Source organism: Pleurodeles waltl, chromosome 6, assembly GCF_031143425.1.
Source record: "Pleurodeles waltl isolate 20211129_DDA chromosome 6, aPleWal1.hap1.20221129, whole genome shotgun sequence".
NCBI classification, from domain to species: domain Eukaryota; kingdom Metazoa; phylum Chordata; class Amphibia; order Caudata; family Salamandridae; genus Pleurodeles; species Pleurodeles waltl.
The window spans coordinates 1,434,682,645-1,434,703,479 of record NC_090445.1 but is presented as its reverse complement, the minus strand read 5'-3'; the positions used below and the strand labels follow the sequence as shown (position 1 = coordinate 1,434,703,479).

The window sequence follows — 20,835 nt, the reverse complement described above, 5'->3', positions numbered from 1 at the left end:
CAGCTGCATCAACACCGGTGCATGATCAGAGAGAAACCTACACAGATGCTTAATGTCCAGCATCTGTGAGCAGTTCAGTCCACCCAGAAGAAACCGATCTAGCCGACTATGCGTATTGTGTGTCTTAGAATAACAGGTGTACTCCCTACCCTCCGTGTGTAGTTCCCTCCATCCATCCCATAGCCCTAAATTGTGCATTACATCCACAAGAGATCTCGCCATCAACGATTTAGTCCCAAACTTAGGCTGGAGACGATCCTTCTCACCATCCAAAATACCATTGTAATCACCTGCCCATATAATAGACGCATCCACCCACATCCCCCAAAATATCAGCTATACTATCATAGAAGGAGTGAACATCAATATTGGGTGCTTAAGCGTTGATAAAAGTGATGGGCGCCCCGTCCAAGGTGCCCTGTACGAGTACATCTCTCTCCTCAACATCCACTTCACTGAGAGCCTGGGTAAAAGGGATCCCCCGGGCTACCCATATTGTCACACCCCTTGCTAAGAAGAGAACATTTGACCCTGCCATTTCTTAGCTAGTTTTTGCATTTTTTCCTCAGTCATGTGCGATTCCTTAGGAAGCAATGCACCCTGTCACGTGTAGTGTAACTCTTTAGCCCTGACATGCCATGTCAGCATGTTAATCTGTTCGCCCATACCAAGGTTTTGTTACCATCCGTCCATCTGGTCCTCAACCCCTCATCTCCCTCCTGAAGAGATAAGGCAAGGTGAGTGCCTATTTCACCTCTCACATAGATACATGCACTGCTGTTGTGAACTTCAAACATTTGCAAACCTGACCAACCAGATAACCCATTGCCCAACCCAGATGAATAGTAGAACAAACACATCAAACCATACTGTAGATCCATATTTGTAAATGCTGCCAGGACTACAGCCTAATCCCCAACTCCCTATTTACTAGGTCCTACCACAACCGTGGAGTAACTACCCCCACCCCGTACGCAATATACTTGTACCTGAATACCTACCCAACATAAATCAGTGACCTTGTTGTCCCCCCCACCCTCCCTTGTACAATACAAATTCAAATAGTGCCCAATCAGAAACTTGACCTTCATCCCAAAACACCCCCACCATGCAGCACAGCACCTCCTGCATAGACACAGGCCCCCCAAAAAAGAGGGTGCGGCAACAGCCTTCAGATACAAGCATCAAAGTCAAGCCTCTGCAGGGATCTTTTACACCCCCTGTTCCAGCACCCCTCTTGATCCATCAGCCAGTCCAGGAGTCACCACCGCCATTCTCCCATTCTGTTGAATCTCTATTCTATGATCAGTATAGATATCTACCAACTGTGCCGCAGTGCACTCCACCTGGATCTCCAGCAAGTCCTCAAATCTGAGACGTCCACACCAGAGGCACGATGAACTGCTAGGCCGGTCCTCTCTGATCTGTCAGGAGTGACTTTGTCTCACATCTTCAGCCATCTCCAAACCTCCTCTGGATGTTCAAAAAAGTGGGACTTGCCCCCGGAGAGCACCTTCGGGCGTGCCGGATACAACAACATAAATCTGATGTTCATGGTACAGAGCCTGGCTTTCACCTCCAGAAACCCCCTTTCTAGAGGTGTGAACCTGGTTTGTATAGTCAGGATAAATGGAAATTTTACAGTTCTCAAAAACCGCCCTGTCACATTCACGGTCCGTCTGCAAGATACAGTCTCTGTCCTTATAATTCAAAAGATGGGCAATGATAGCCCTAGGAGGCGCCACCAGTGCCCTGTGAGCACGCTCCACCACAAACACCCTGGACATCCCAACCAGCTGCACAACGTCCTTAATCCAACTCTCCACAAAGGGACTTGCATGCTGCGTCCTCCAGCCTTCCGACTGTGGAATTGAACTGCACCATCTGTTTTTGCGGAGCACCCACCTCCGTCTGCAGCTCCACAATGGAGCCCTCTGCCAACTTGACCTTATCAGAGACCTTTCGGCGGTCCGCCCGAAGGAGGTGGACCACCACCGTTTCTATCTTCCCTTCGAGGGCCACCCTGGAATCCTGTACAGCTGAAAGGAGCTCAGCTCGCGATGGCTCCTCAGCAGTCACTGGCGTGCTCAGAACATCGCCATGCCCCCCTAGTTGAGTCTGGCATTGTGGCAGAGGCACCGGCGTGGTGTATTGTTCCATAGAGTTCCCCTGTGACGTCGCCGTCTGCCGGTGTCACCCCATCTCGCAGCCAACCAGAAACCAAGCAGCATCACCGCCTCGAGTGACCCAGAGAAGGAGTAAAAGTACCTGGAGTTGCACATCACTCGGGCAGTTGACATCGGTCACCTGGTTTCGCAACACACTCAGCCGCGGGCGCAGTTATGTTCCCGCCTCCTCGCAGGCAGCCGCAAACTCAGGCAATCCGGGTGCTCCCAAAAAGTTCCACACAGCAAGCCCAGTGCCTCTTCACTCGCTGGGCCCTAGACTAGGCCCTGGACCATGCATCAATAAGCCAGCTCTCCATGTGCGAAGCCACAGCCTTCCTCCTCCGGGCTGCCCCTCAATTCATTTGGCTGCTTCTCACAGCCCCCCCCACTCGACTGGTCCTCTGCCCACTGCCCATTCTTTCCACAGTCTTTCTGGGCTGGCGCCCGGGCTGTCCACCGGCACGTGACCACGTAAGCCAGGTCCCTCCTCGAGCACTCAGCAGGCCGCACTGAGCCATGCCAGCCCTAGCGGCGGAGCCACACACATCAATGGGCCAGCAGGCCTGCAACACCATTTTACAGGGCCGTCCGACCGCCAGCACACAGGAGACAAAGTGCAGGAAGCCCGACAGAGGCAGCCGAGCTGCTGCCGCCACCTCCTCCTCCTCCGCTTCCTCGTGCTGCCTGGCCGCACTCCTCACGGCCCGAGACAGGGTGACCCAGGCGGCCCAAAATGCAGGGATCCGTTACCCCGAGACAGGGGTATGGCATGACGATGTGCCCAGGGCACCTTCCCTTGCTGAGGAAGGGCTCCTGTTGTCCCAGGCACCCCAGGATCAGGCCGGGATAGCGGGAGCTCACTAGGAATGCATTCTGCTGGCTAGCGTGCTTGGCCAGGTCCCAGACATGTAGACATTTTAATAAATTCCACGATCCTGATCCTAGAGAACACATAGAAGAAACAAAGCCTCATTAGCAGCGCCCTTACTGAAGGAGAGATCAGACACTGAAATCGGCCTGTGGAGTATATAAAATTAGGTTACCAATAAAGCAATAACATACTAGAAATACTACATGAAGTCGGTGACAAAGCACGCAGACTTCTGATGCGGTTCAGGGGAAACAGAAGCACAACGGTAGAGCTGAGAAACTAGGAATGAAGGTGTCCACAGACACAGACATAAAGCGAACTTCGCTCATTACGCCAATAATATTGTTTTTATATATAGCAAAACCTCTCTAGTTGATTTCAGAGCCGCTTTCTATTTTCTGGGTTTTTGATCAATACTTGGGGTATCAGATCAACTGGGTCAAATCCACTGTCTTCAGGATATGTGAGTGGAGTGTAGAGAAGCTCCATACGCAGGGCACACAGAAAACCGCAGACATATTTAAATATTTGGGACTAGAAGTGACCAGAGACAGGCAAGTGTTCTTAGATCACAACAAAGATTCAGACGTGATGTATAAAGATAGCGGAAGCTGCTGGTGTCACTCCTAAGATGGACTGCCATAATTAAAAGGATAACATACTGGGATGGCGACAGTGCACAAGGGAACTTTTAAACAACTGCTGCACTAGACATAAAACAGTGTTGGGCAGTCTCCCGTAATTATATCCAAAGCTGTTTGAGTTGGTGGGGTTAGATACTCTACTATCATTTGTAAACACATGCAAGTTTTATATCTTTGTATCTGCTGGTCTGAAACAACAATAAAGCAAATTGATCCAATGAAGGACAACATAACCTAAAATGTAACACATTCTAAGAAACAGCCTTGTCTTGTCAGATATACCTGTCTTCCAAATGCTTCAGGCTGAGATAGTTTCCTTTCTGTGGGACAGTTGATCCCTGTGCATTTTTTTAAACTAAGCTTTACAGATCAGTTTGTAATTACTGCACTATACTCCCTAATAAACAGCTGTACTACATGGCCTCTAAACTCCTCCTTTTAAGGTTTCGACTGCCCAGTGCTTGCAAAGTCTTTAGTTTAAAAAAAAAAAAATTGCCTGCCCACAGGCAACACATTACTTACCATTTGTGGGCTTCACCAGTCACTCTCCTTGTCTTGCTTCTGACATCATTAGCAAGAACTTCGTCTCCTCTGTCCTTGCCGTTGGCTTCTCCCTGGTGCTTGGACGAAGTACCCTTTCCGGTTGGCAGTCGGTGTCTGCCAGTTGGGTACTTCCACTGGCCGTGCGCAATTCAGAGGTACTTTTTTTCCCCACTTTTGTCCCCCACTCCATAGAGTGCGTGTGTTTATCACAAACTCCACCAGAGGAAAAGGAGAGGTTATCTCGGGAAGGGGGCGGATGCTGTTCCTTCTGGCCAGCTCAAAGGGGGAGGAAGAGAGAGTTAATCCAACGTGAGGCTTCAAAAGTTCTTTCACAGCTTGTGAAGGCAGTGTGTATTTTTTATTTCCAGCATTTTAAAAGCTAATTTTAAATAAATGTGAATCACTGGCGCTGCCTAGCTTTACTGCTCTCTGGGGCTCACACTAGAATTTCAATTTCTTTAGCACGGAGGCTTTAAAAAAAGAAAAGAATTTGCAATGCAACAGGTTTTGCGATTACTTGAGTTGAGCTATTGCATTGCAAATGCATAGCTGGACTTTGACACATTAATTGGTCAACCCTGACACATATTTTGGTCCTTTCTGCCACGTAATGCCAGTGACCCTGCATATAACTAAAGGGCTAGTAGGCCTACTGGAATTTTTTTTTTTTTTTTTATAAACAAGGCCCTTAAAACACAAACTACTCCTAGGTGCAAAACATTTACTTGGCAGTTGGTACAGGCGACATTGCCCACAGGGCAATGAATAAATAATTGTACTCCAAGAATGCACGCTTACTGGATTATTGTCCCTTGACTGCAGTCTGGGGACACAAACAAAATGCCCATGATTTTTCACACAATTAATGAGAGCCATCCACATGGTATTAAGGATCCTCAGTTAGCCTTGAACTGAAATATTAGTTATAAAATATTTACCATAGCACAGCGTAATCAATTGTAAGCTCTCCTCAAGGTTAGTTTTATAAAAACATGCACACAGCTCACAGATTCAAACGTGTGTAGTTCATCTAGTAAGGTTTCTGTTTTGTATTCACAGCTTATATCAAGTTAGAAAAATAAAACTACAAGTCCCAGAATGCAAAGCAGAAAAACTAAATGAGTGAATCAGGCATCATACTAGGGAGCTGGAAAACTCTACGAGTGCTGCTTCCAGGGCTGGTTTCCATCTTGCATCACTCAGGGGTGTGGAATTTAATAAACTACATACTTGTCCATGGGACAGGTTGCTTCTTAAATCTACTTGTCCTGTATTAAAAAAAAAAAATTAATAAAATCTACTTGTCCCTTTGGCGCCATGCAGCGTGGCCACAAATTATGGCAGCAATCTCATTATGTAAGAGCTCCGATAATAGCCTCTCTGATTATGCCAGGGCAACTACTATAGTGCAGCTTGAATACTTGCAATTTCAGTCCCTACTATAGCAACTTCCATATGTTGCCACCTTTCCATCGATCTACATACTGGGGCTGGAGGAAGCAGTAAGCAATAGGTCTAGGACTGAGATGCTTTTGAGTCTGCAAACCTACTAACTTGCACGTTTTAACAATTTTCACCAATCTTTTCCCATTATGAGAAAGGTTGGAAATGTACTCCTGACAATGGCAGAAGTGGAAATTCTTCCAGGGTAGGGGAAAAAAGTGGTTGGAGGAAAGTGAACTTGTAAACGCTCAAGAGATTTTCACATGCTCAAATCTACACATGTATATTTGTAGTACAATTTTCTGGTCTACTTCTGTAAGTAAGCTCTTGTGAATTCATGAAAGCCACTAATTCAAAGAAGTATAGGTGCACTTTTGAGACTTTAAGAATTGGGTCCCTAATTAGGTCCGGCATTAACAAAGACATTTTGTTTTTATTAACCTTCTATTTCTCTCTCTATCTGCTGGCTTTACTGTGAGTGATCACATTCCGCTCTTCCACAAGGAGCATACTGGAACACAAAGTAGTTTTGTTCAGTGCCAGGAACTACTGCGGCAATCTGTGGTGTAACAAAACTGGAGGGGGGGCCCCCTGCAAAGAACATGGAGGGCTCCCTCCAGACCCACTGAGGGCCGGTGCTGGGCTGAGGCCCCCCCCCCCCACCTCGAGGGGACTGCAGGTCTTTGTTACACCACTGGAGGCAGTGTGTGCTTTTTGAGACCAAAACCTTTTTTTTTCTATTTGCCAGCATTTGTTACAATGGTGAGGGCCTGGCAGCTCCCTTACAAAGTCATGTCAAAACAAGACATGCATTGATGAAACCAAAAGACTCACAAAAAATGTCAGATGGGCTGGCTTTGCCAGTGCTTGTTTATTTTCATGCTTCCCATAATCTTGTTGAAAACAGTTACATTGGTTTTTCAGTAGGAATATTTTTTTGAACTACTAGCATGCATCAACACATTTTACTAACTGACGCTTCAAAGAAAAAGCACCTAAAATGTCAGTGTAGCAAAGCTTTTTTTTTTTTTTTTCTACTTGCATTTTTTTTCTGAACATTTTATTCACTCTTGATTACAACCTTCTGCATAAATTTGCATCTAATCAGAGAGCATTCTGGGAGTATTATACTTAGCCTCATATTGTTAAACTTTTCAAACTTGTGTACATTTTTTTAAAAACTGGAACCACTCACAGTAGTGCAGTGTAAGCTTAAAATGTGTATTTACAGCGCTCACCCTAATAATGAAGGCTTTCATTAATGAACCATAAATACACATTCGAATAGCATTAACATATCGACACACATTACCTCCACTTCAGTTATCCTCTTTGTAAACTGGCAGCCAAAGGGTTTGTGCTGCAGGGGGTTGGTCCTACTGGTCCCAAGGACAAAATAAACAAAAACGTGTTGCCCTTCACCCCAAACAATATGTCCCGGGCGTCAGGTGATAGGAATTCCACATCCCTGTTTAAAGGCTGTTTCCATGCAATCAACTAATCTTAATTGATTAATAATGTAAACTATCTTTCTGGGGTTAGTTGCTAAAGCAGATATAGGACAGAGTGTGCTATACACATGCACTGAAACAAAGTATATATTACAGATGGGGATTGCAATTTTTTTTCCCCATAGATTTTAGGGGGAAATTCAATGCCAACTTTTTTACATGTTGCACAGTTAAGGTGTTATACAACATGGCTTAAACTAAAATGCCTTTTTAACTTTAAGCCAGGTTACACTGCACCTCAACTACAGTGCACCATGTTAATAAAAATAAAATAAAAAAAATAAAAAGAAGAAAATTGACAAAGCCAATAGGTTCCACCTATGCAAAATCTATTGCCTCTGTCATTGTCCATGCCATAGCACTATATATATATATATATATATATATATACACATACAACACACACACACATTCACATTGCACACCAGCTCAACTGCTCTGTAATATGCACACACACATACATATATATATATATATATATATATATATACACACACACACACACAAAGTGTAGGTGAAACCTACTTCCTTTGCCAATGCTTGTTAATGACGGGGTATTTTTTCCCAGATATAACCTCTCAATGCATGTAGACTGCTAAGCCATGCAGGCCATCACTTAGGCAATAAGTAATGTAGATGCATTACTCACATGAACGGATGAGCACACTTGAGTGACCACAAGGGTGGTTGTGTACAGATGGAGTAACGTCACAAGAATCATGAAGGAGACTGCCCAACAGGCGGATACAGTTCTAGGAGGAATATCCAGTCTGTATGGGCCTATGCAGATGGGATGCTACCACGTCTTCAAAACAGGGAATGTATTTGGTGAAGGGGCACTACAGACGTTTAGACAGAACCAGGACAAATATTAATTGTTCAACACTCAGATATTTAAATACTGCATCCAAGGTATGCTCTAGGGACATGTCTCAGACTGTTCTACTTTATTAGAAGCTGCCCTGGGTTGCAGGATTCTCTCAGAGAAAGAGAACCTGAACATGGGAACTATGGAGGAAACACAAAGCCTTAAATAATACACACAGTGGTTTACGCCCTACTACAAACTCATGAGAAAGAGATGATGGACCCTTTGAAAACACAGATTGGGAAGCTGTCCTCGTATGTAATAGATGTGATAAATAGAGCAGGCTTATGCATCACCCAGCGGAAAGTTTTACATAAGACTTACTATAAAAGTAGCAGGCTATACAAAATAGTCCTGATTTTAACACTGCCAAACTGGAAGTGTACAGTTAACCAGACATAAGAGAAGGAAATGGAAAATTAACCCTATACTATATTGGCCACCAAGACCCCACGGACACCACAAATGAACATCTCTGACATGCCTAATGACAATGATCTACCCAGAAACAAGATCATAGCTTTCTCCCTGGGAGTGAGGACTGTGAAGCAATATAATGCAAGTGAATAGGGAAAGCCACTTTGCTATACAACAATGAGGTGTCACGTGGGCCTGGGCAATGGATGACAGCGGAGCAAAAGACACATGAAAATGTGGGCTGCCCTTGAAAACAGATGAAAATGTGGGGAGTATGAAGGAGTTATTGTTTACTTCATACCTTTAATGTACACATGCCTTCAACTCTCTAAGCTGTTGAAACTCCTACCGAGTGATGGTGCACCTGGAGCCCTGTCTTTCCAGCAAACTCATCAGGAATGGGTGTCCAGAGGTATTGGTTGCTCACTATGTATATGAATAATCTGATCCAAACTGTCCTCAATAATGCAATGCTTTAATGTGTATTTGGTATGAATGTGTGTTTCATAAAGTAGAAAATAAATAAAAAGTACTCCAAAAATTAAAAAGCAGATGAAATGAGACCATAGAAAACAACAGAATACCGCCTTATATTGACTAAATGTCAAATCCTTGTCACTAACCCAACTGTCAGTCGAGTAAGATAGCCCTCAGCACCAACTGCTAGAAAGGCCCTTTATCACCACAGAGGCTACCAACTTCTACCACGAGGGGACTAAGGGCAGCAGGTGGGTTTTTGTTATTTTAGGATACATTCATTTGGGTTTTATTTTGCTATGATTTACATTGGTTAGAATAAACCACTTTGTGGATACTCATGATTTTATCACTGTGTTAAAGTTCTTGATGTTCTCTTATAGGTTTGTATTGTTCATGTGTTTAATCTTACTACATGGGGAACTATCAAATTATAAATGAAATTGCTAGTTCTTCCTAAATGAAGTGGAAAGATAAATGTTTTCCTTTAAAATGTTTTTTCTTTTGCTATAGCCTTTAGTTTCCTTTTGCACAAACCTGATTATTCTGAATATATGGAGTAAATTGCCTCACCGAACTGTGTACTCCAGATCCTGCCACCAGGCCGATGACTTGCCTCCAAGATCTTCACATTTCTTAAACCGTGCCTGTAGAGACGCTCTGCAGCACCGATCCCCGAAATCCCACAGCCAATAATGACAATAACTGGTTCAGGCTTTGGCAGATCCATTGATGTAACCTGGAATGGACAGTATCAACAGTGGTTAAAAGATTATTCACTGCACATAGAACCTGATGTGCATACATGGGGTTCTGCATAGTAATGGATGCGTAACCCTTCCCTAACTGTACATTTTGTCTGGATCGCTAATGCTGTTTTTGTCACAGACACACACAAATCATGCATGAGTGCCATGACATAAGCCTTTCTCATGGATTGCAGGCCTGTTGGACTGGGAGGGATGCCCAAAGCGCTACTGCCTCCAAGCACAAGAGTGGTGGTGGCAGCACATCGTTTAGTGATCATTGGGAGACAACAGGTCATTTGTAACCTGTCTCCCTGGAGATAGGCCTACCAGCTCACTCACCTTTTTTAAAGTTCCGCTATTTGCTTAACTAACCCCTTGGTCTACACTGGGTGGATGTAAAGTGCTGCGCAGTACAGGAGGGTTGACTGCACTGGTTGAGGGTGTCCCTGGGAAGGGTACAATACAGGTATAGAGTAGTGCTGTGCAGCACATGCATGGTGAGTAAATGTAGTGGGTGTATGTATACCTGCGAGGAGTACTTTACATGAGGGATGTAGTACTGTGCCGTGAATCCATGTACTGGGTGTATATGCACTTGGGAGAAGTACAAAATAGGAAGGGTTAAGTGTTTATGCAGCCCGCGCATGATGAATGCGTGTTTGCAAATGGCACACTATGAAAATATACAGAATGCATACATTACTGAGGAATGCGCACAGACTGAATGTGCATGCTGAACATATGTGGAATGTGCATGCTGAACAAAGCATGGCTGTAGCAGCACTGGTTAGTGTTTGTGCTGTGTGCATACAGGTAGTGCAAGTGTCTGTAATGGGATATTACATGGAGGACACTGAGCTCCATTTTGGGAAGCACAGACCTGACTGGTGAAGACATGAGGAGTAGAGCAATTCACTGAGACAGGTTTGCGTCTTGCTGCATTCCTGTTGAACTGGGAGGGACACACTAGGGAAGGGAGTAAGAGACTCCCCTGTATACTTCAAAGGGTGCTCTTTAATTCAGCGAGAGAACACAAGGAAGGGGTCTGGATATATCTGCAGATGGAGATGGGGCAAATAAGGCAATTAAACCATAGGACCAGGAGCATGGGATTAACCTTTTGCTGCATGTGTCGCTGTGGCTAAAATCCAGCTATAAACTCTAGCAAGTCCCATGGCTTGTGATGTGGGACTTTCAGCTCTAGAGACACTCCTGCTGTGACAAACAGCTTTTTGAAAAGGAGGAGAAGAAGGGTGTACTTCAAAAGAAGCAGAACGCCTGACATAAAAATTCAAAAACTCAAACCCTAAATCACATCTGGGTTCTGGAAATGGACTATAAAAAGGGGAGGCTTAAACCCCACAATTTGTCATCTGCCAAGCAGCGAGACAGGCTGTGTGAGGAGGGGCAAGTTCTGCAAGACATCCACCTGTAGCCAAGACAAGGGGGCTAAGGCCTGCTGGTCAACCAAGCCCACCTGCTCTAAGTGGCAGGAGCAACAGCACCTGCCTGCTTGTTAAGACCAGTGCGCCCTGTGAAGGACAGCCGTATGTATGCCAGTAGCGACAACGGCCTTGAGTGGAATACCATGCAGGGCAAGTGAAGCCTGTGCGGTGACTGTTGCGGCAACCCCGTATGCCATGAGGGGCCACTGTCAAAGTTATTGCTGGATACGTGGGCCAAAGCTGGGGCAGAGCTTAGCAGCGACCCCATATGCAAGGAGAGGCTGCAGTGGTAAAGACTATCATGTGGCAACAGCTGACACCTTGGCAAGTAGTGTTATGGCAACCCCATATGCCGGGATGGACTGCAGACACAAAGTTGCTATAAGGAGCCTTTGTGCAGGGAGCTGCTTCACCTCCCACATGTGGCCGACTCTCCGAGCAGGACCAAAGCATTGTAAGGGCCTGCAGTCAGGGCACTTGATGAGACACTGCAAGCTTCCTCGCTTCTAGAGCAGGTGAGGCTGGTTATAGGCCTATTGGGCCCCTGGGAGCTTGCTGCTACTGGTGCTGCAGCGCCAAGAGACTGGACTATTTTGCTAAGTGTCTTCGTGGACTCTTGAAGCCTGCTAGGGAGCATTCCCTGGATGCGATCACCAGGGAATGGGGAATAACCCCTACCACATTACGAAGAGCGGGTAGGACAGTGATTTGCTGACAAAACACTACAGCACTCCCACCTTAACAGAAAATGTGTTATTGCCTATATACGTCGTAAACTGCTTTCCATGCATAAAGAAGAAAATAAATATTATTTTCATTGTAAAAAAATAAGTATTTGACTTGACATTGACTTATTGACACTGTTGAGGGCTCTTTGATTTAGGAGTTGTGAGTTCACTAACTTGTATCTCCCCTAACCAACCACCTTTCCCCACCCAGCCAAAGGGGGCCTTGGAATGCTCAATCATAACTACCACTGAGAGTCAAGTGCAGATGGGGTACTTGGCCTAGCTCTTCAGGATCCACAGAAGGTCGAGCCCTCAGACATCAGGAGTAAACAGCCTCAACCCTCCTGTATCAAAACACCCCGAACCAACTCCTCCCCTGGAAAGGCTGGGTGGTCAGATCAGTAAAACCCGTGGCAAAGTCTGTCAGTATTCCAGTCGCTCAATCAGGCTATGTGCTCCACTACAAAATAAAACCCTTGCAAAGAAATAGACCATCTCAACAACCTGGGATCCTCTCCCTACATAGTCATCAACTATTTCTGTGGCTTATGACCCGTATGTACCACACACTTAGTACCAAATATTAGCAAAACTTATGCAAGGTCCACACTTTCAGAAACATTCCTTCTCCATAACCGCCCAGTTCAGCTCTCTAGGTAGTAATCTCCTGCTGTAGAGGTGCTTGGATGCTCTCTATCTTTGTTATCCAGTTGAGCTAACACTGATTCACCTCTTTTGTCAGGAGGTATCCATCTGCACAATAAAATGCTGACTGTAGTCAGGTGCTTTCAGTGCCAGTGCTGTTCCTAGTGCTTTCTTCAGTTTCTTAAATGCTTTTTGACACAATGCAGATCATCTTACCTTCCTGGACTACTTCTTAGAGATTAAAGCAGCCAATGGGACAACCAAGTTAGCCACAAAGTTCCTGTAATACCCGGTTTTGGTTTCCCTAGCGATGTCCCCTCAGCAAGCCGGGAGATTAGTAGGCCTTGGACCCCAGTCCTGCATTCAGGCAGAAATCTTGCACACCTCCCTCTCTTAACACAGCCTGTCTGGCTACTTGGCTTATGACAAATTTTTAGCTCAACCTCCCCTCCTTATAATCCCTTTTCCAGACACCAAATGTGATTTAGAGTCTTGGTCTTTTTGTGTTTAATGTTGGGGTTCTGGTTCTCTTGAAGCACACTCTTCCACTCTAAAGGCTGTCACAGCAGGAGAGACTCCAAAGTTGATAGACCCACAACGCAGGCCATGAGAGTGACTTGGGTTCACCTCTGTAAATCAGCCACAGTGATATGTCCATCAAAAGATTAATCCTGGGCTCCCAGGACTACTTTTTAAGGTCCCCCTTATCAGCCCAATCTCTTTCCTGTGATGTGTTCCAACCCCTTCTGTATGAAGGATCACCCTTTGAAGTGTGTGTCAGGGGCGGAAGGCTCTCTCTCTTCTCCAGTGTGTTCCACTGAGCTCACAGGACTGCATCAAAACAAATCTGATGGGGGGGGGGGGGATTTCTTTACTCCTCGTGTCTTCACCACACAGGTCTGGGCTTCCCAAAATGAAACCCAATGTCCTCCTTGTAATGTACTATTGCAGGCACAGTTACACTCACTGTATGCACACACTAACCAGTACTGTTACATCCAAGCATTTTGCCACCTCAGGTACACATACATTCAGCATATTTATTCAATAGGCATGCAACACTCCGTACAGCAGCCTTTGTGATTTGCAGCATGGTGTGTCACTTGCACGTAGACACAATGCCAACACATACATTCAGCATGTAAATGCTGGAGAACACTTCACCCTTCAAATATTGTACTTCTTGCAAGTACACATACACCCCTGTACACGCATAGCACTAAACCTCCTCACAGGTACACACACCTCCTATACATTTGCTCACCACACACGTACTGCCCACACTGCTCTATACCTGTATTGTGCTCTTCACACGTCAAACCTCCTGCACTGAGCAGCACTTTACATCCAACTGATTTAGGCCAAGGATTAAGTCATGCACACAGCAGCAGAACTTTTTTTTTTTTTAAAAGCATAAGTCTTGGTGCGCACACACACATGATCTGTGTTTGACCATGACAACAAAAAACAGCATTAGGGGTCCAGACAACAGTACATTGGAGCATTCAGGGCAGGAGTACACATCAATTAACATGTGGAAGACTATTCTGTCCAAACAAACACTTTCTTGTATATATTCATGAGTAGGATAGTACTTACACCCGGGGGCAGGTAAAGGGGACTAAGCTGCAAAGATGCAGAATAAAGTTGTCACCCACCAGGAGCATTGCCGATCGAGGAGCCCTAACCCTTGAGAAGGAGTCACAATGAGACAAACACTGCAACTACAGCCAGGGGAATGTGAATGTGTAGTGCTATGGTATTTAGACCCTGAAGGAGGGGAGCAGGACCGTGACAAGAATTCTCGGGACAGAGCTGAGGAGAGTTAGTGGTACCTATATTATAGCAGTTAGTATTATGGCATATGTACTGCATGAACAGAACTGCAGCACCATGATCTAGTGAAGAAAGGCATTCCAACCAAACAATTTGCAGAAGTCACACTAAAAGGTTAAAAAACAATTAAAGTGGCAGCAGCACTGGGGGAAGTGGTGTACTTACAACTAGTAAAAGGTAGCCACACTCAGGGAAAAGTAGCAACTACAGGGCACACTTACTGAACTTTCACGCAACAAGCAAATCTGTGCTCCTGTGTGAAAAGGAAAGAGCAGATACGCTCCATATTTACAAAGATATGACGTATTTCCGCTTTCCCCTTGTGTTGGCGCACGGTGTACAGCCTAGTGCCAACGCAAACACTGTTACACTCTGGTTTATAGGTGACTGCGTTACTTGTAGGATTGTTTTTTTGTGCAAGAAGGGACACCTTCCAAAACAAAACATCCTTAGGGACATTTTGTTCTTTATATGTATAATGCAGAAAGCAGCACAGGTGGAAAGAGGAAATAACGAGAAGAAATATATTTCTCGTTGTTATGCCTATCTTCGGAAAGGAAAGCATTTTGACACATTCCTAGGTCTAAAAATCTTAGTAAATCTGGGAATGTTCCAAAATCCATGAGTTGATGCATGGGAGCACCCATGTACCACCCATGGAATGCCTCCCAGAGAAAAATGTCACGCAACACGAGCAGCTGCCCTGTGCTACATTTCTTGGCAAAACCACACAAATCAGGCCTTGCATGGCCTTGTAAAACCTATTGAAGCCTTTACGTTGTCACTTTGCGGGACACACACACAACTCAAGGGCTTCATAAATACAGGTCTACAGCTAGTGGAAGAAAGTGTTTGTCAGGTGCCAATGAAGCAGTGCTCAGAGATACGTGGAACCCACGACACGGGGACTGAGGCAGGGAGGTACCTATAGCAGGAGGGAGACACAATGGGGGAAGATGGTACCCACACCACGATATATGTGCTAGTCAAGATTGCTGAATAGCAGTTGCACAATGGAAAGTGGGCTGCAGCAATCCTCCTGGAGAAGTATGATTGCACTTTTACTCATGGGGGCAAAGGGTTGGCTGACACCAACGCCTCAACGAAGAGACTGTGAAAGCCACCAGGAGCGGAGGCGGGGTGAATAAACTTTAAATGTGTTGAATAAATAATAAATACAAAACAAACACTTACCTTCCCCACCGCTGTGCCGCTCCTCTGCTGCAGGCAGGCACAGGTTCCCAGCTTGCACTGCGGCCAATCCAGACGCTGCTCAGAGCAGCGTCCTGATTGGCTGGGAGCGCTCAACCAGGGAGCTCCCAGGCAGACTAAGAGCCTGTGCAGGCTCTCTCCAGCCCGGCACTGTGTTGCTAGGCTGGAGAGCGCTTAATGTGCATGTGTGTTTGGCCAGCCCGAGACAGCCGGCCAAACACACATGCCGCTCTGAGGGGGGAGATGGGGGGTGTAGCCCCACCCCTTTAAAAGAAAACGATAATAAACAACCCGCCATAGTGAAAATTTGAAATCCTCACCACACGAAGATTTTGGCACAAGCAGCTGGGTTTTGTGGCGAATGCAGAGGAACTATGACCTTTCGCTCACATTCAAGAAAAACAGCACACAAACCTGAATCCCTCACCATATTTTGATAAACGCACTCAGAGGAAACGGGCAGGGAAGGTTGGTCACCTTTGTGAAACAGCCACACCAAGCACACTACGTCAGTAACGTCAAGGGCAGGACACCTGGGAGACTATGACACCAACAAAAGCACTAAAAAAAAACTCTTAAGTGCTTCACTACCTACATAAAACAGGAAGTGAGTCAATGGCAGATTCATTAACACGTAGCATACAATGACAGCAATCCTCTATGGATGTCTAAGCTTTATTTTTGTCTTAATTCTAGTACTCCTTTATGGTTATTTTACTCACCATGGTTCACCCAATGCAACTACTTGCTCACCCAAGAATAATATTACAAACTTAGAATTGCCGAGTGCTGGACAATGTTCAAGTACTAGAAACAACATCCGGACTGGGCATGGAGATTGTGGGCACCTGCACAGGGTCCCGCACTCAGCTCACCCACATGGGGTCGACGCACTAGTACACCCAGGGCCAGATGTAGGTAGGGTGAAAATTGCGACTTGCAATTTGCGAGCCATAGCAACTCGCAATACGAGATGCAGAATGGTGTCTCAGACACCTTCTGCGACTCGCTATGGGGTCGCAAAGCCCCACCTCAAGAATATTTATGAGGTGGGTCACAGTTTGCGTCCCCATAGCGAGTCTAGGCACTCACAGGGATGGTGGCCTGCTGGAGACAGCAGACCACCATGTCCGTGACTGCTTTTTTAATAAAGCAGTTTTTTTCTTTTCTTTTTGCAGCCCGTTTTCCCTAAAGGAAAATGAGCTGCAAAACAGAAAAATTCCTAAATCATTTGGTTTCGTTTTTTTCAGAGCAGGCAGTGGTCCATAGGACCACTGCCTGCTCTGAAAAAATATTTTTAGTGGCATTCACAAAGGGGAAGGGGTCCCATGGGGACCCCTTCCCTTTTGCGAATGAGTTACCATGCACTTCAAGTGGATGGTAACTGCGAGTTGGTTTGCAACCGCATTCGCGATCACAAACCAAGTCTGCATGGCGATGCGGTCGCAAATAGGAAGGGAACACCCCTTCCTATTTGCGAGTCGCAGCCTCAAATTGCGAGTCGGTACCGACTCGCAATTTGAGGTTGTGCATCGCGTTAAGCCTTTTGCGCCTCGCAAACTGTGTTTTTAGCCGTTTGCGAGGCGCAAAAGGCTTCCTACATCTGGGGCCAGATGTAGGTAAGTATGGTTTTGCGAGTTGCAATTTGCGAGTCATAGAGACTCGCAAATTGCAACTCGCAAAACCACATGCAGAAAGGTGTCTCAGACACCTTCTGCGAGTCGGTATGGGGTCGCAATGACCCACCTCATTAATATTAATGAGGTGGGTCGCAAATTGCGGCCCCATACCGACTATGGGCACTCGCAAACATGGAGGCCTGCTGTCGTCAGCAGACCTCCATGTTTGCGACTGCTTTTCAATAAAGCAGTTTTTTTTTTTCAAAGTGCAACCCGTTTTCCTTAAAGGAAAACGAGCTGCACTTTGAAAAATAAACCGAAACCTTTTGTTTCGGTATTTTTCAGAGCAGGCAGTGGTCCATTGGACCACTGCCTGCTCTGAAAAATTATTTTTGTGATCATTCACAAAGGGGAAGGGGTCCCATGGGGACCCCTTCCCGTTTGCGAATGAGTTACCATCCACTTCAAGTGGATGGTAACTGCGAGTTGATTTGTGACCGCTTTTGCGGTCACAAATCAACTTACATCGCGGTGCGAGTTGCAAATAGGAAGGGAACACCCCTTCCTATTTGCAAGTCGGAAACACATTTTGCGAGTCGGTTCCGACTCGCAAAATGTGTTTCTGCATCGCGCACAGGCATTAGCGCCTCGCAAACGGCGTTTTTCGCCGTTTGCGAGGCGCTAATGCCTTGCTACATCTGGCCCCTGGCCCTTAATCCAGTCCATGGTACAGCGGAACTCTTGCTCATCTAGCGGAGAGAAAATAGCGCCCTCCGGAGGGTGCCGCCCTTTGCCGGGCCTCAATGCTATGGTGTGGCGACGGCTAGGGGTGAGGTGCCCCATCCTATGGCCGTATGTGATGGAGACACATTCTGCAGCGTTCTCCTCAATGAGGGCTCCTTTCCCCTCTGCCCCGCGGTTTAAGGCGCCCGCAGTTTTAACGCCCTCAGCCTACAGAGCAAACCTCACACCTTCAGCCCTTTATGAACGGTATAAGTGGTCCTATGGGTGACTGGGAGGAAGGGGCTGAAGCTGAAAGGGGGCTGCATAAAGCAGCAGTCGTACCTACAGAGATACAAATAGCCCTGATTGTCTCATGGGCCTCTCACATTCCCCTTGTGCCGGAGGCCCAGAATACCTAGAACCGTCCTTTCTGTACCCTGATAGGAGCCAGCCTCGAGGTTTTCTCGGACCTAACCGAGGTACCAATAAAAAGGCATTCTTAATCCGCAGGTAACTCGCCCCCATAGTAACTCGGGAGTCCCTAAACAGCTGTGTTCAGCTTCCTCTACCTCTTCTCTGTGCCCTGTTGATATTGGCAACTGCTTTCCGCTTACCACTCGTGAAGGCTCGTTCATAAGTAGAGTCTGTGTTGCTCGTTGGCACAACGTGACCCACCTCTCTGCCACAGTCGTGTGCTTGGTCTGCCCGCAACTACTTTTCCTATTGTACCAGTCCGGTTCCGACACGCACTATTGCCCTTTTGAACTTCCTGGATCTTCTGTCACTTGCTTCACTTTTTCGCCCAGCCCTCCTCCAACATCCGGACTCTGCGTTTTAGACGTAGCCCCTTGCCCCGCTCTAGGCTCTCACCGTTGGTTCTACGTGAACTTCAGACTCCCTTGCTCCGCTCGAGTCCGAAATCATTTCTGGAAACGAACGAGCGAAAGCCTCCTTTGCTGTCTGCCCTCACCGCCGCAGGCCCGCCTCAACTCGGCCTTGAGCTCTGTTGTTCTTCGTTTGTTTCTTCCTCTCGGTGAACTAGCCAGCCGTTTCGTGAGCGTCACAACAGCTGCTTATTGGACGCTCTGATTAACCACGCCCCTTATGGACGGCGGTGGTCCTGTTTCTGTTCTGCTTCCCGGTAAAAATAAAAAGGGCAGCGACGTCCTGGGCTTGAATTTGGTGTACTCGCGGGGAACATGCTTACAGATGTCCGTTTTTTCCAACCATAAGCTTGCTGATAACAGTGGCCTTAAAAGTAGGCCGGGTCCCTCCTGATCTCAGAACAGGTAGCAATCAAAAATAGACTTTGAAACGGGACTCTATTGACCTTTATGTTCATGTCGTTAACTTTAATGGCAAAACACTGATGCTTTCTGAACAAGGAATCTAAGCAAGGCTAAGGTCCAAGTTAGTTATCGTGCTCTTCTTAATATTTCACGTTTTGTATAAACATGCATTCCCTTTGAGTGTTAGAGCTATTTTCTCAAATATGTGTTTCTGTATTTTTTCATGTAGCATTTTAGGGCCAGATGTAGGTAAGTATTCTATTGCGACTTGCAATTTGCGCGTCATAGCGACGCGCAAATTGCAACTCCCAAACGTGCATGCAGAAAGGTGTCTCAGACACCTTCTGCGACTCGCTATGGGGTCGCAAAGACCCACCTCATGAATATTAATGAGGTGGGTCGCAGTTTGCGACCCCATAGCGAGTCAATGCACTCACAGGGATGGTGGCCTGCTGGAGACAGCAGACCACCATACCATGTCCGTGACTGCTTTTTGAATAAAGCAGTTTTTTTTTTCTTTTTGCAGCCCGTTTTCCTTAAAGGAAAACGAGCTGCAAAAAGAAAAAATTCCGAAACTATTTGGTTTCGGTTTTTTCAGAGTAGGCAGTGGTCCATAGGACCACTGCCTGCTCTCAAAAAATATTTTTATTGACATTCATAAAGGGGTCCCATGGGGACCCCTTCCCTTTTGCGAATGAGTTACCATCCACTTCAAGTGGATGGTAACTGCGAGTTGGTTTGCGACCGCATTCGCGGTCCCAAAGCAACTCAGCATGGCGATGCGGTCGCAAATAGGAAGGGAACACCCCTTCCTATTTGCGAGTCGCAGCCTCAAATTGCGAGTCGGTACCGACTCGCAATTTGAGGTTGTGCATCGCGTTTGGCCTTTTGCGCATCGCAAACTGCGTTTTTCTCAGTTTGCGACGCGCAAAAGGCTTCCTAATCTGGCCCTAAGTCTTGTATTGTCGGGGACACTGGAATTATTCAACAGAGGAGCAGCAAATTAAGTGACAGGGTTGACTAAATAATGCGACAAGATAAGCAAAATTATGCAGCATAATCCTGCATTTTGTTTGAAGTTTTGCATTCTGTAAAAAAGCCTGCGCACAGATCTTACCTTATTAGCACCAGTTTAACAACCAAATATAGAAAATAAGCAACTGAAAGACACCAGTTAATCTTTACTAAGGGCTTTCCACTGCAAATCGTTGCCATATTTTTGATTGACTTTTGATCTAGAAACCTTTGACCTGGAAACAAAATGTATTTTTTTAAAACTTAAAATCTGCATGCAACTGATGGTGAACTAAGGCAAATCCATGATAATGGGAAAAATGCCACAGCTGCAAAATCACATGATTTCAGTGGTCCTGTGTATAGTGCACACTTTCAACTGAGTCACATCCAAGTAGGCCCCAACTGAGTGCTTTGGTGCTGAGTCTAAAGGCAGGGTAAGTTTCTCATACTGCCTGTCCAGTGGGTCAAAAAAGTAATCAGAATACATTGCCATCCGATCGTTGGCCTCTCTACAGAGTGCATAGGGCAATGGTCACATTTTCCAGTGCAATTGTGATTCTGGAGATACGCATGTCTAAATATTGATAAGGCAAAAGTGAAGAAAATGCAGTGCTTACAGCTGAGTGGGTG

At 46.0% G+C, this 20,835-nt stretch overlaps 1 protein-coding gene across 2 annotated transcripts in view; it reads right to left on the bottom strand.

Moving 5' to 3' along the window:
- PAOX (polyamine oxidase) overlaps nucleotides 1-18,967 on the bottom strand; it is a 283,185-nt gene extending 264,218 nt beyond the window's left edge. The window contains exons 1-2 of one of the 2 annotated variants that reach the window (XM_069240820.1): nucleotides 18,770-18,967; nucleotides 9,516-9,681 (exon numbers count right to left, since the gene is read on the bottom strand). In XM_069240820.1, coding sequence (XP_069096921.1) covers nucleotides 9,516-9,681; nucleotides 18,770-18,823 — 220 coding nt within the window. In that variant the 5' untranslated portion in view covers nucleotides 18,824-18,967. Of the gene's footprint in view, nucleotides 1-9,515; nucleotides 9,682-18,513 lie in introns of both variants that reach the window. The other variant, XM_069240821.1, reaches the window with a different exon arrangement.
- Between the last annotated feature and the right edge of the window lie 1,868 nt (nucleotides 18,968-20,835).